General features: G+C 34.9%; 1 protein-coding gene across 2 annotated transcripts in view; it reads right to left on the reverse strand.

Moving 5' to 3' along the window:
• AGMO (alkylglycerol monooxygenase) overlaps positions 1 to 17034 on the reverse strand; it is a 379273-nt gene that overhangs the window by 140671 nt on the left and 221568 nt on the right. Inside the window, exons 12-13 of one of the 2 annotated variants that reach the window (XM_003130179.6) lie at positions 10769 to 10851; positions 2279 to 2384 (exon numbers count right to left, since the gene is read on the reverse strand). In XM_003130179.6, coding sequence (XP_003130227.3) covers positions 2279 to 2384; positions 10769 to 10851 — 189 coding nt within the window. Of the gene's footprint in view, positions 1 to 2275; positions 2385 to 10768; positions 10852 to 17034 lie in introns of those variants that run through there. The other variant, XM_013979751.2, reaches the window with a different exon arrangement.

Genomic DNA, 17034 nt, shown 5'->3' on the forward strand with positions numbered 1-17034 from the left:
ATATAATGCCTATTTAAATGTAGTATATATTATATTAGATGATGTCCAATATCATGAGTCTAAGATTTAATGCTTCATTTCAATTTAAATTTTTTAAAAATAGGAAATATATTTACATGGTTCAGAAATTTGAAGATACAAAAAAATTAGTTTAATAAAGAATCGTTCTCCTATTCCTTTCTTCTAGCCACACAATTCACTATCCCACAGGCAACTATATGTTAGGTTTTTGTTTATATTTCCAGATATACTTACATACACATAAAACATTTATACATTAAATGCATATAACCCCCTTCCACATTTTTATACATACATACCTTGTATGGTAGCATACTTGACATAGTTCAGACTCTCCTGTACTATTTTTTATCCTCTCTCAATCCATTTAATATATACATATACAAATAAGCAAGCTAAAATACAAATGTATATTTTTTCATTTTTTTAGGTCCACTCTTGCAGCATATGCAAGTTCTAAGGCTAGGGGGTCAAATTGGAGCTACAGCTGCTGGCCTATGCCACAGCCACCACAATGCCAGATTCTAGCTGCATCTGCAACCTACACAGAAGTTCATGGCATCGCCGGATCCGTTAACCCACTGAGCGAGGCCAGGGATCAAAATACACCCTCATGGATACGAGCTGGGTTCTTAATCCCAAGCCACAATGGGAACACCCATATATGTATTTTTTTTAAATAAATGCTCCATATTGGTACTAAAGATGTTCCCATTTCCATTTATAAATGCATATTTTGCTTTACGACTGAACCATAATTTTTAAGTAGTTTTTTTATTAATAATCATTAGGTTGTTTTCAGTCATACCATTACCAAGGACTGATTTTTCACATACATTAATTCATACACATGTGAACATATCATTTGCATAGCATTAATTCCTAGGATTGAAATGCCGGATAGCAAGGCATGAGTATTTTTAATAGATAGATATCACTGCCTTCCAAAGACTCTGACCCAACTTATAATCATCACTCAATTATGAAAGCATCTATTTCAGTTTTTCTATTAATGCTGGGGAGAATGTTAGCATTTATGTTTCATTTTTTTTTTTTTTTGGCTTTTTGGGGCCACACTCGTGGCATATGGAGGTTCCCAGGCTAGAGGTGTAATCAGAGCTGCAGCCACCGGCCTACACCACAGCCACAGCAACACCAGATCTGAGCCACATCTGCGACCTACACCACAGCTGACGGCAATGCTGGATCCTTAACCCACTGAGCGAGGCCAGGGATTGAACCCACAACCTCATGGTTCCTCGTCGGATTTGTTTCCACTGCACCACAACGGGAACTCCTATGTTTCGTGGTTAAATAAAGTTACGCAAGGCACATTCCAGGGATACTGTCAGGTTGCTCAGCACCAAAGTTAAACAATATAACCCTTAATTTAAAAGAACAGGAGTTCCTGTCGTGGCTTAACAGTAACGAACCAGACTAGTATCCATGAGGATGTGGGTTTGGTCCTGGCCTCGCTCAGTGGGTTAAGGGGCCAGCTTTGCTGTGAGCTGTGGTGTAGGTTGTAGATGCACCTCAGATCCTGAGTTGCTGTGGCTGTGGTGTATACTGGCAGCTACAGCTCTGATTTGACCCCTAGCCCGGGTACCTACACATGCTGCGGTGCAGCCCTAAAAAAGAAAAGAAAAAAAAGAATAAAACTGGTCCATTAAAACATTAATGATAGGAATAATATTTTTTCACAGTTATCTAAGATTTGAAGTCATAAATATGTATCCAAAAGTTCAATGTAGTTCTTGGAAGATAACTTTTAATCCTGACAGAGGGTCAAACTAAACATATTTTTCAGGTGTAGAAAAATCTCAATAACATTGATGATCTTATTTTTATGGGATTATTAACTATTACAGGCAACTGAAAAAACATCTTAATCACAATTTTCACTTTAACAACCTAAAAAGAAAATTTTCAAATGGCAGAGTCACTGCCAAGAACTTTTTGTAAACTCACTTCTACCACTTGTCAACAAACAAATATGTGGTTTAATTTCTTTATAAATATCATGCAATGCAATTTGTCCAAAGACTTCATGGTTAATAGTATCAACGTAAATTTAGGGACCAAAAAACTGAGACTCAACAATATTAACTAGCTCAGGGTGACACAGCAAATTAAGTACTGGTAAGTAAGTAAATGGGCAAAAATTTCCCACAAGTAGAAAGAAACATTGCTGAATGAATGAATGAAATATGCAGCAGACATATAACCCAGCTATAACTACCTAAAGCAAATGTCTTACCTCAAAAGTAAATGACAAAGAAGGGATGAAAGGTTTGAGATGACCAAATCTACACAGCATTAGGAACAGCAAGCATCGGAAAGTTTCCAGAACAGCTGCCTTAGGTCTGAAATAAAATGTCATTTACATGCATTAGCTTTAAATATGCTCTTTATTATCTGTTATAATTAATACATTGAAACACATGTTATTTTAATTTTAAGGAAACATACAGCATTTTAATATTTTAGAAGGAACTAAGACACAATGCACCTTTTTAAAGAAATCTCATCTTTATCAATATATTGCTTCGTTTGCACATTGATGAATTCGGAAGAAACATTTTCAACTAAGAAATAAAATATGGGAAAACCAAGTTTCTACAGTTTAAAGACTTGACTCCCCTCACTCACCTAATACTTCCATACTTTATGCATTTAATAAATGATCGCTTAGGAGGAATGATTTAATTACTCTAAAACAATGAGCCCTTGAATTATGAAATATAAGGAACATGATGTATAATTAATCCTTACATGACAGAGAGTATAAATACAGATCCTTGCTAATTATTTTGTGATGAATATTTTCTTTATGTATAGTATTCTTGAAATTCAAACTCTAGCATACATAAAATATGTATATGTACTTAAAAGAGGTGATGGTCACACACAGGTATTTATTAATTGCCTTATACTAACTGTAATGAACAGCTACTTTATCAGATTAAAATAAACTTATAGTCAACCAACATTTATTGTATAACTAAGTATTTTCATAAAAGACAAATAATATTTTTATAGGTGAATTTTCAATAAAATATTATTGAATTAATGCCATTAACATAAAGCTATATTTTCTTTAGCTAATTTAGAATACAGAGTAAAGAAAAAGGTGAAAAAATTAAGATACTGTATTTGGAGTTCCCGTCGTGGCGCAGTGGTTAACGAATCCGACTAGGAACGATGAGGTTGCGGGTTCGGTCCCTGCCCTTGCTCAGTGGGTTAACGATCCGGCGTTGCCGTGAGCTGTGGTGTAGGTTGCAGACGCGGCTCGGATCCTGCGTTGCTGTGGCTCTGGCATAGGCTGGTGGCTACAGCTCCGATTCGACCCCTAGCCTGGGAACCTCCATATGCCTCGGGAGCGGCCCAAGAAATAGCAACAACAAGAACAACAACAACTAAAGACAAAAAGACAAAAAAAAAAAAAAAAAAGATACTGTATTTATCAAGCTTAAATAAATCTTCTGCTATCAATTATGACACATTTCTATAAAATTGAAGATTACAACATTTTTGTACAAAAAAAGACAACACATCTTTATGAGTAATTTAAACTCAATTACAACAGTGTACCAGTTAATGATTTATTTGCATCCAAGTAATGTGATTTTTGTGTATATGAAAAAAATAAGAATTTTTTCCCTGGTAAAATAATCGATCATTACTGGAAACTGTCTTTTAAACTGATATTTAGATTGATATCTGTGTGATTTTCAATGATTAAACATAAAATTTCTGTTTATTTTCATTAAATCTGTTGTATAGTTCATTTTTTAACTCCTTATATTGTGAAATAAAGCAAACAGAGAGAACACAAAATAGGTATACACAGTTCAAAGCTTTTCAACAAATAAACAACCAAATAACCACCACTCAGTATCATCACCCCCAAAGACATCTCACCTACTCAATACTTTTAAGAATCACAATCTGGTAGTTTATCATTTATGGTTATCATACCCTTCTTGGCCTTTTTTATTTATATTTTTACTGCATTAGAACAAATTCCTAAAAACATTCTTTATGTTTTTAACTTTTATGAAATGGAATTATACTATGTTTATTTTTTTTGTATTTATCATCCTTCAAACAGTGTTGCTAGTGAGATACATCTAAAATGCTGCATGTAGCATCAATTCATTCTTCACTCTTGCATAGTATTCCATTGTGTAAAGAGACCAACATCCATGTATCCATTCAGCTCCTGAAGAACATTCTGATTATTGGCAGCATTTATGTATCATGAACAATGTTTTCTGAACATTCTTTCACATGGTTTGGGTTATATTGGTTAGTATGTAACTGGGAATAAATGGTTGGTTTATAGGTTATGTACATGTGTCCAAATTTAGTAAAATTCTCAAATAGATTTTCAAATCAAGTATCACAATAGAAATTGCCTTCTTCAGGGTGTAAGCATTCAAACAACTGGTATTGCCAATTCTTTTAATTTTAGCTATTTGTGATATAAGGACTTTATTGCCTATAAAAATTTGTAAATAGCACCTCCAACCTGAAAATTTTATTCTGTATTGCCTTATTTAGAGTTAATTTTTGAATAACTGCCTTTCATAATATTATTATAATCAATTATATCTATATGAGTAGGGATTTCTGTAGACCATTTAAGCTTTTTACCTACTCCAAAGTTATAGAGATATGTTGCCATGCTATCTGCTGGAATCTGTATTGGCTCTCCTCTCACTTTTAAATCTACAGTCCCCCCGAACCCAGAATTAATTTTTTATGGTATGAAATATTTGTCAAGTTTATTTTTCTTATTCCTATGTGGAAATCCAATTTGTCCAGGACCATTTATTGAAAAAATAGCCTTTTCCCTTAGCTCTGCAGGAATACCTTTGTTACAAATCAAGTCTCTATACATGCATAGGTCTGTTTCTAGGTTCTCTGTTCTAATCTTTGTACTAATAAAACATGTCTAATTACTGTAGCTTTATAGTAAATCTTGATAGCTGGTAGTGCAGCTCCTGTCATATTTTTTAATCTCAGGATTGTGTTGGCTATTACTGGGCCTGTGTATTTCATATACATGTATTTTAGAAAGAATCTGTCAAATTCCACAAAGAATAAGGCTTTAAGAGGTATAAACTATTATGTATAAAATAAGTTACAAGGATATGTTGTACAACACAGGGAATATAGCCAATATTTTATAATACCTATAAATGAAGTATAAGCTTTTGAAGTTGTGAATTACTGCACTATACACTAATAACTTTTTTTTTTCTTTTTTCTTTTAAGGCCCACACCTATGGAATATGGAAGCTCCCAGGCTAGAAGTCAAATAGAAGCTGCAAGTTCAGGCCTATGCCAGATCCCAGCCATGTCTGTGACCTATGCCACAGCTCTCAGCAATGCCAGATTCTTAACCCATTGAGCAACATCAGAGATTAAACCCATATCCTCATGAATATTAATCAGCTTCTTAACCCACTGAACCACAATGTAAACTCCTAAGCTTATTTAATATTGTACATCAACCATCCATCAATTTAAAAATATTTAGAACACTCTCCCTTTTTCTCTTGATGAGTCTGGCTAAAGCTTTATCAATTTTGCTGATCTTTTCAAAGAACCAACTTTTTGTTTCATTGAACATCTCTATTGTTTTCTTTGTCTCTATTTCATTTACCTATGCTCTGATCTTTATGATTTCTTCTACTAATTTTGGGCTTTGTCTGTTCTTCCTTCTCTAGATCTCTTAGATGTAAGGTTTGGTTGTTTACTTGAGATTTTCCTTATTTCCTGAGATAAGATTGTATTGCTATAAACTTTCCTCTCAGAACTGTTTTTGCTGTGTCCCATAGATTGTGGATTGTCGTATCTTCACTGTCATTTGTCTCTAAATATCAAAAAGATACATGCTATGGAATTCCCATTGTAGCTCAGCAGTAAAGAACCTGACTAGTTTAACCATGAGGATGTGGGTTCAATCCTTGGCCTTGCTCATCATTGCTATGCTGTGGTGTAGGCTGACAGCAATACCTCCAATTTGACCCCTAGCCAGGGAACTTCCATATGCTGCATGTGCAGCACTAAAAAGCAAAAAAACAAACAAAAAACATGCTATATATGTTCATTGCGGCACTATTCACAATAGCCAAGACATGGAAGCAACCTAAATAACCATCAGTGGACATATGGATTAAGAAGATGTGGTACATATATACAATGGAATACTACTCAGCCATAAAAAGAACAAAATAATGCCACATGCAGCAACATGGGTGTAACTAGTGATTCTCATACTAAGTGAAATAACTCAGAAAGAGAAAAATAAATATCATATGATATCACTTACATGTGGAATATAAAATTTGGAACAAATGAACCTACCTACAAAACAGAGACAGACTCAGACTTGCGGTTGCCAAGGTGGAGGAGGGAGGAAGAGGGATGGATAGGGAGTTTGGGGTTGGTAGACGCAAACTATTACATTTAGATTGGATAAGCAATGATGTCCTACTGTACAGCTCAAGGAACTATATCTAATATCTTGGGATATAACATGATGGAAAATAGTATAAGATAAAGAGTGTGTGTATGTATGACTGTGTCATGTTACACAGCAGAAGTTGACACAATACTGTAAATCAACTATACTCTAATAAAAATAACAAGCAATATTTAAAACAACAAAAAATGTTTAAAGAAATTAAAAAAGGAGAAAACTTTTACAATTTTAATTCAAATGCACTGAATATGTAAATCAAGTGCTGTGATTATAATCTTTATAATATTGAGAGTTCCAATCTATGAATATAGTTATCATTCCATTTTGAAAATTATTTATTTTTCACAATACTTATATAGTTTTATAGTGTGTTTTAGAGATCTTGTACTCATTTTTTTTTTTTAGGATTGGTTTTTCTTGGTATTTGATTTTTTTTTTCTTTTTTTGCAGTTAGGGCCAATGTGTAGCATATGAAAGTTCCCAGGCTAGGGGTAAAATCGTAGCTGCAACTGCCAGACTACACCACAGTCACAGCAATGTGAGATCCAAACCACATCTGTGAACTATACCACAGCTCACAGCAATGTTGTATTCTTAACCCACTGAATGATGCCAGGGTTTGAACCTGCATCTTCATGGATAATAGTTGAGTTTGTTACCACTTACTTAACCACAAAGGGAACTCTGATTATTTGATGCTATTGCATATAGTTTTTGTTTGTTTGTTTGTTTTTTGCTTTTTTAGTGCGGCACCTGTGGCATATGGAAGTTCTTAGGCTAGGGGTCAAATCGGAGCTACAGCTGCCAGCCTACACCACAACCACAGCAATGTGGGATCCAAGCTGCCGTTGCAATCTACACCACGGCTCACGGCAATGTTGGATCCTTAATCTGCTGACTGAGGCCAGGGATGGAACCCACATCCTCATGGATACTAGCTGGGTTCATTACTGCTGAGCCATGACGAGAACTCCCAGTTGCATATGATTTTATATTTGCCATCATATAAAAATGTAGTGGCCCATTTCTTGAAAATTTTTCTTAAATTCATCCATTAATTTAAATAATTTCTGTATAGATTCTTCAGATTTTCTAGTTTACTGACTATACTTTTAATTAATATAAATATTCTGATTAATTTATCAATTTCTTGAAAATCTTTATGCCTTTTCTTCCTTTCTCTTCCTCCACTGACAGTTTCCAGAGTACTGTTAAACAATAAGCATATCTAGCTGGTTCTCAATTTCAAAGGGAATATTTTCAACGTTTCACTGTCAAATGCTAAGCTTGCTGTAGAAGTTTGTATAAATAGTTTTTACTTACATTTTTGCTGAATATAGAATTATAGTTTAGTATTAATTTTTTTGCAGTAGTTTTAGAATATCATTTTATTCTCTTATGGCTTCTTTTGTACTGGTTTAGAATGACATACCTATATCTCAGAATGAGTTCCTAAACAAGGCCAGAGGCAGTTGAGAGTTTTATATAAATATACACAATAAGAATGATTTAATGTATCATAGGATATATTGTGTTAAAAAATCAATAGCTTATTTATTTGGTCCATAAATCTGTATCCACGGGGACAAAAAATATTTTCACTAAAAAATGAAATTACGGAGTTCCCATCATGGCTCAGTAGTTAACGAATCCAACTAGGAACGATGAGGTTGTGGGTTCAATCCCTGGCTCAGTGGGTTAAGGATCCGGTGTTGCCGTGAGCTATGGTGTAGGTCATAGACGCAGCTCAGATCCTGAGTTACTGTGGCTGTGACATAGGCTGGCAGCTACAGCTCTAATTCAACCCCTAGCCTGAGAACCTTCATATTCCGTGGGAGAGACCCTAGAAAAGGCAAAAAGACAAAAAAAAAAAAAATGAAATTACATGGGAGTTCCCATTGTGGTGCAGCAGAAACAAATCTAGCTAGTATCCATGAGGACGTGAGTTCAATCCCTGGTCTCACTCAGGGATTTAGCATTGCTGTGAGCTGTGGTGCAGGATGTGACTCAGATCCCATATTGCTGTGACTGTGGCACAGGCTGGCATCTGTAGGTCTGATTCGACCCCTAGCTTGGGAATTTCCATATGTCGCAGATGTGGTCCTAAAAAGCAAAAAGAAAGAAAGAAAGGAAGGAAGGAATAAAGAAAGAAAGGAAAGAAAGAAAGAAAGAAATTACACTATTGTTATTGACTAGTTGCTAAATTTAGTGAGTTTTTTAGTGAGTGTATGCAACCAACATTATTGTGGCCTTTAAAATGTAATCCTGATTGCTTGGATCCATGTAATTATTTCAGATCACCTTGCGAGTCAGTTTTTCATTTCCCCCTTTTATGGCTCAGTATGTACTTTATTTCTAGTGTATAAAAGTAGGGATGGAAAGCCAAACAAAATTAATGCTAAAATAAACACATTTTTTTAAACTATTGAAGGAAATACATTTAAAATTCTATACATTGTTTACATAGGAGTGTGTGAAATGTGCCAAATGCATCATTCTTTTCTAAATGCTTAGAGAGAATGCATATTGTACACAGTTCCATTAACCATTGGACTTGGATTTTGGTGAAATTCCAGAATCTATGATATTCCAGAATGCATATTCAGCATTTCTTAGGAAAGTGACATAATATTCAATATAAAGTAAATATATGTTTACTGAACTTTTGTATTTAAAATTTCCTAAAAGTAATTTGGTTATCGGTTTACTTGAAAAACAATTATATTACAACAATGGTGAGATTTCAAGAATGACTGAGCTTTTTTTTTTCATATTTCTTGGGTTCGTGTTCTGATCTTTCTCTTACTGTGCTTTGATCTGACAACCTATAAAATGGATTTTATAGTAATTATTATCTCAAAGTGTTATAAGACAATATAATATTCCATGTACATATTAAGTACATAAATATTGATATTAGAATACTCATGATTTATAAATACTAAGCAATAAAAAATGGGCATTCTTTGGTATACCTTCTGACACAAAAGCAATTTAAAATCATTCAAGTGAATGTATTTTCTGGCCAGAGAAGTGTTCAAAGCAAGATTAATTAAATACTATTCTGTGTGAGGGTAAGGACATAAACTTTAAATATACAGTTAGCCTTCAACATCCATGGGTGCTGCATCTGGGATTCAATCAAACTCAGATGAAAAAATATTTTTAAAATATTCCAGAAAGTCCTCAAAACCAAAACTTGAATTTACCACTGCCAGAAACTGTCTAACAGTGTTTATGTTCTATTTACAACTATTTACATAGCACTTAAATTGTATTAAATATTTTAAGTAATTTAGAGATGATTTAAAGTTAATGGGAGGGTATGCATATGTTTTGTGCAAATACTATGCCATCTTATAAAAGAGACTTGAGCATCTATGGATTTTGGTATGTGGGGTGGGGGCCTGGGTTCTGTAATCAATCTCCTGCCGATGTCAAGAGACCAATGTGTATACATTTGGGCATATATTATGGACTATTTAATGGCAAAGGAAAAATACTCAATATGTCTTATAATGTTGTTAAGTACTCATAGTTACAGTCTATGATTTGTTGAATTAATAATTATGTTTTAGGGGTTTTATTAACATACTTGAAAAACTTAAATTTCATTTAAAGGCTTAGATTTAAAATTGACCCTTGACTTAAAATCAGACAAACCTCTGCTCTGTCTCATTTGAAATGAAAGTGTGAATATGCAGTTTAAACTTTGTTTATTTTTAAGTTTTATGTATTTATTTTTTTTCTGTTCAGTTGGTCCCAGGGTATGTGGAAGTTTCTGGGCCAGGGATTGAATGTATGCCATAGCAGTGACAACACCAGACTTAACCCATTGCACTGCCTGGGAACTTGTTCAACTTTCTTTTTACTTTTCTTCTTTTTTTTTTTTTTTTTTTTTTTTTTTGTCTTTTTAGGGCCACACCCGTGGCATATGGAGGTTCCCAGGCTAGGTGTCTAATCAGAGCTACAGCTGCTGGCCTACACCACAGCCACAGTAACACCAGATCTGAGCCACATCCGTTACCTATACCACAGCTCACGGCAACGCCAGATCCTTAACCCACTGAGCAAGGCCAGGGATTGATTCGGCAACCTCATGGTTCCTAGTAAGATTCCTATCCACTGCGCCACGATGGGAACTCCACAACTTTATTTTTTTAATAACAATTATTTTCTGAACATCAAAATTTTACATGTATCCTTAGAATTACATTATAAAGTTGTACAAAATAAAATAATTTTACTTCTTACTTTTGATCCAGAAGAAATCCAATGGAGGTCAAGGTCAGGATAATGAAGCAAACCCTCAGAAGGAGTGTGACCTGTGATAACGCCTGTCAAACAAACACAGATCAATGGCCCCTTAGGATGATGAGTCAAGGGTTTCCATGAGCTGTGGTGTAGGTCACAGATGTGGCTGGAATCCCATGTTGCTATGGCTGTGGCGTAGACCGGCATCTGTAGCTCCGATTTGACCCCTAGACTGGGAACTTCCTTTTGCCACAGGTATGGCCTCAATTTTATTTTATATGACATGATTTGTTACCGACATTTTCAAGAAGGCTGAATATGCAGAAAATATTTTGGTTTTCCTAATGTCATTTAGTTATCTCACTGGACACATGGAGAATAAAGTAGACAATGCTACACTGATATTTTGCTTACAGTGTTTTTTTTGTGATAATTCTCCCTTAAAGTTTTGACTCTCATAATTCTTTGAAACCCTGTGCTGCCATGTATGGAGAAATCACACTTTTATGAATAAATACCACATTCCAATGGTTATTTTTAATATTACCAATTCTTTGTGGTTTCAAATCCAAAGATGTCTTTAATACAGATGATATTTAAAGGAGAATGTGTTTATGAGGGCAAACACATATATGAACGAGATTGCATGCACCCACTTACACTTGTATTTGATGAAATCTGTATGTTCCTACATAGATGTCAAAGGTCCTTTTTTGAGTTAGTAACAAAAACCACTTATTTCTATGTCATAATTATAAATTAATTATGCATTTTGTTTACATGTGACAATTTAATGATACTGTCTATTGAGTAACTTTTTTATATCTTCCATGCTATATGCTTCAAACATGTTAATTCTTACTATATTCCCAACATATTTGCAAAATAGGTATCATTATATATGCTTCATATGTGAAAAAACAAAGTGAGATCAAAAGATTAAGTAATTTTTCCATTATCACACAGAAATAAATGATGCCTCTGAAATTCAAAACAGGCCTACTTAACCCCAAAGTGTGACAATGGTAGACCATGTTTGAGCTCCAATCATAAGGGAGAGAGCTACACTGAAGTTACATAGCTCCTGTTAGGGCTAGATGATTACTCCTTCAGACTGAGAGTCAATCAGTAAAAGCAAGGAGTTTGATGCACAGCCAATGGATGATTTCCCTATTCATTGGTGATATTTATGTTTCAGCTTAACGAGAATACCAAAGGTTGTTTTATATTGGCTAAAACAGTGATCAAACACTCTCCTTTTTTCTTTGTCCTGAAATAACTAGAGGTAATTTGAAGTCATTATCAACTAATATACACACCTACAACTAAGTGGCATCAGTCCAAAGGTATAAAGACTAAACAAAAGCCATCAAATGCAGTCACTGCTCACATCCAAGATCTTAGCTCCATACCATCATCTAAATCACTCCTGCCTTCCATGGCCAACTTCTAATGCCTCCTTAATAACTTTCCACATGCCTCGGATGGCACCTGGAATAGCCAAGGAATTTTAACGCTCCAGAGCAACAGTTTAGTGGAATAGTATTTCTGAGTAATCAAAAACTTGAATAAAAAGTGTCAGAATGTTTAGGAATATGGGGATGGTACTGGTTATTAGCTATAGGATGGGAAGCCCATTGAACTCCAAAATGTAGGAGTGGTGAGCAAGAGAGCACTATGTGGGAATGTGGAATTCAGCAGTAGCTGCTTTGGGATGGTAAAGAAAAAAAATATCAGAAAAATATTTTCTTGGTGAAGTAACTATGTGTGCTTGAGTAGATTGCTTAAGAGAAACATTTTATTTTTAAAGAAAAATGCTTCTAGAACCATTATTGCTTCTCTTTGATTTTTAGGGAAAAATATGTTATGGAAGAGAGAAATGATTTATGCTTCCAAACTATAGTATGATTTTAAATGTTCTGTAAAAATGTAGGGTTTGGAATTATTTGAACTTATTTGCCATGTAATCACAGTCAAATTATTCAGCATTTCTAAGGCTCTGTTACATGTTCAGTTCATTGGAAATAAAGTATGAGTTTGGCAAGAACTATAATAAAGTACTTAGAAAAGTGCTTGAGTCAAAATAAGAAGTAAATTAATGGTCATGATAATTATCAATTATATTCAGGCTATACTAATTTTCCAAATGGCACTTAGGCTAACCTTAATTACTTACAATAAGATAAGGAAGAAAAAATTAAAGTTTTATTAGCACTTTTAAATATCTTAGGAAATTCAGAGACAGCACAAAATGTATTTTTTGTTTTGGTTAGAGAATTTACGATCCCTAGACAAAAATAAAGAACTCCTCTCTCTGCAAACTGTTTCCTGGCTAAGGGTGAAAACCAACTTAATACAGCTATCCAGCTGCCTTGTCAAACCTCTACTTGGCTACAATGCATCTGAAACTCCATGTGCCTAATCCCCTGTATTTGATTTCCTCCTCCACATCACATCCCCCCCTCCCCCCAGTTCTCTTCATTTTAGGAATGGCATCTCCAGTTTTTCATTTGTTCAAGTCAAAACTTGTGATTCATTCTTGACTTTTCCTTTCACTGTCTACTTTTAATACATCAGAAACAAACCTCAGTACTATATTTGAAATATATCCGGGAAAAAGGTATTTGCTTAAAACAGCACCAAAAAAATACCCTGTTTCACCCCCAATATGATCTCTACCACAATTAAAATTCTCTCCTAACTGGTCTCTCCAGGTCTAAGTTGGATGTCCACCTATCATGGCTTCCTATCCCCAATATGTAGCCAGAGTTATCTCTTTAAAACATAAGCCATATTATATCTCTTTTATGTCCTAAATCCCCTAGAAGCTTCAAATGTAACTCAGAATAAAGCTCAAAATCCTTATTCTGGCCTCTACACAATTTATCCCTATTTTCATATAATCCCTGAAAAATTTCCATCTTTCACTCTTAGCCATATCAAAATTTCTGCTCTTCCTTGAATATGACAAACATCCTTCCCACTCAAATCTGTTTCATCTACTATTTCTTAGGCTTGAAATGACCTCCCTCTGTAATTCTTTGATTCATTCCTTCATTTCATTCAGGAAACTATTCTACTGCTTGTCCTTGTTTATTCTATATAAAACTGTATTTCTTCATAACCTTATTCTGTTGTATTTTCCTCCATACAACCTATCGCTCCCATACATTTGTGTATTAATTTGTTCACTCTCTAGCTGTTTGTTGTCTGTACTCTCCTGCTCCCCAAAAGAGGTTTTATCTTTTTATTCACTATTATGTGTCAAGTGCCTAGAACACTGCCTGGCACATAGTCAGTATACAACAGTGTTTTTCCAATATGTGCGTTTTTTTGAATGACTGACCAAACAATTGAACATTTTACATTTGTGTTTATCTTTCATAACTTTAATATAATTTTAATTTACTTAATAATTTAATATTATAACATTTTATTTAATACAAATATTTCAGTTACTTAAAATTAAAAATTAATTAAATAATTAAATAATTTAATATTAATATACAAAATGCTTGTGGATGTTAAACATTTTAAACATATATATATATATACACATATATAATTTTTTTGTCTTTTTATCTTTTGACAAAAATGCACCCGCAGCATATGGAGGTTCCCAGCTTAGGGGTCTAATCAGAGCTATAGCTGCTGGCCTATGCCAGAGCCACAGCAATGCCAGATCTGAGATGCATCTGTGACCTACGCCACAGCAACTCTGGATCCTCAACCCATTGAGCAAGGCCAGGGATCGAACCCGCAACCTCATGGTTCTTAATCAGATTTGTTTCCGCTGTGCCATGATGGGAACTCCTGAATATTTTAAATATTAAATGCTTCAATATTCTATATTTAAGTTCTTAAAGAACAAGACTATAAAAATGGGTTGAGTTTAAAGGAAACTAAGTTTCTAGAAGAAGGAATTCAATATAGAACACATATGTTTCCTTTAGGGAGTCCATTTTCCTATAGAACTCTTAAGTTTTTCTATATAATATCCTTTGATAGGCTATTCTAATTCTTACAGCCTAAATAAATACATAGGTAAAATAAAATAAAATAAATATATCTTACTCTGTTAAAAAAGAATGAACATTTTCCATAAATTCAAACATAAAACAAGCAAAATAAATATATTAAAGGTAAAAATATATTGGCTAAAATGCATAACAAATATACAGTTCACCAACATTGAGTTGATACAGAGTTACTGAATTTCTACAAAAATGTGTAAGAAATAAAAGTGCAAATTTTCATTTATAAACTTTAAGTAACATAACTTAATAGTTATGTTGTAGTTATATTTTGAGCTATGATTCCAGACTATGAAAAAATAATGTGCTTGGGGTGGAGGGATAAATTGGGGAGTTGGGACTGATGCATACACACTACTGTATATTGGGTGAATAGATGGGTAATAAGGACCCACTATATAGCATAGGGCTATCTACTCAGTACTATGTAATAACCAATATGGGAAAAGAATCTGAAACTGATTCAGATTAAGAAAAGAATCTGTATAACTGATTTTCTTTGCTATATACCTGAAATTAACACAACTTTGTAAGTCAACTATATGCCAATAAAATCTGAATATTGTGTCTATATTCCTGATTATTCACAGAATGTGTCTGATTCCCTGTGAGATCTCTGGCAGCAGATTGATAAGATATTCAATTTAGCTCCAGCTTTTGGAGCTGCCCTCTGGAAATGGTTGACCTCCTCCTCCTGGTGGAAATATTTCCTCATCATAGTCATCATTGTGACCTTGATCCTTTTGTTTGGACCCTGTACAATTAATTGTATTTTTCACTTCATTCCATCCTGATTAAAAACTATCAACCTTCAAACGGTGATAGAAGGGGTACCCAATGAAATGTACTGAAGTCCTCTAGACTGTCCCATGAGTGGAGACCTAACTACTTTCCCCTAACAATGCCCCTTTGCAGCAGGAAGCAGTCAGAGCAGTTTTTGCCCCTCCCCCACCCTACCCCCCACTGTTAGAGTTTCCAACTCTAGAAGGGGGGATTGAAGCAGAATAATAACTCAGGTAGCCAGTGTAGGAGCATAGACTTCAATGCAGTCTTTGATATGGCCATTGATTAACATTTGTGGCTTAAGGGCGCCAGGAAGTAACATCCCCACAGGCCTTGTTTACTATAGGGAGTGTACCTATGCCCAGATGGACATTAATCCCTAACCCCCTGTGACTCAGTTTATAGGAAGAAAAGGGCAAAGAAACTATGACACTTATAGGACATTTCCACCCCTAAGAGCCCTATTGGACAAGGACAGATAGAGGTAATTGGGAAAGGCCAATAGGAGTAAACCACATCTTTCTGAACCTCCCATTGGTACCCCAATTTTTAAGGGATAAAAACCCATATAGGTCAATGGGGCGGGGGGGACTCTTCTTCCCCCTCTCAGCTGTCCTGGGAACCGTTTGCTTTCCTATAATAAAGACTTTGCTTACTTGCTGAAAAAAAAAAAAGTGAACTCAACTAGATAGAGAAACAAGGGTCAATTTACCCTTCCACTTGAAAACAACAACAACAAAAAACAAAACAGCATATCTGAAACAATGGTTTTCAAAACTCTGGACCAGACAGGAAAGGTTAGTGATCCAGAGAAATGGATATAAATGACATGTCCTCCCCCACCCCCAACTATTACCTCTGGTTAATAGCTTGACAGGGTTTCCAGGCTGTAGCACAGAGGAAACTCAAAGGGGCCTGGTATACTTCCTGGTTTGAGGAGATGGAGCTGGGATTTGGGAGAAGCCAAGGAGGATACTGTTTGGAAGACAGAGTAGGAAGGAGGAGAGAGCTATAAAGATAGAACTTTATTCATCTGCAGAAGGTACCTATCAAGTCTGGGATATCAGCTCAAGCATGTGAGAAAACTATCAAAGGCTCACAACAGGGCCAGCTATAGTACATGTTCTCACCAGCCAGAATGGACAACCTCATGATTCACAGGGCACTGGGTAGAGAATATGAAGGTTCTTGCCTCAGTATCAGGTAGCAATTTGTCCAAGAATATGCAGCCCCAGCAGTGAAAGGTCTTATGACATTTGCTTTCAAAGATATCCATGTTGACATATATCATTCTTGAATGTGCTGTAGGACTATTTCAGGGGTAACTGGAGCTTCTCTGAATTACTAGTATTTGTCTCAAGAGCTCATGAAATCCATATACCAACTTTCTCTATAACCTTGATAGGATACTTTAATTTTTTCACTAAGAAACAACTGGAAATATAAACT

This window comes from Sus scrofa, chromosome 9 (genome assembly GCF_000003025.6).
Source record: "Sus scrofa isolate TJ Tabasco breed Duroc chromosome 9, Sscrofa11.1, whole genome shotgun sequence".
In the NCBI taxonomy this organism is placed as follows: Eukaryota; Metazoa; Chordata; class Mammalia; order Artiodactyla; family Suidae; genus Sus; species Sus scrofa.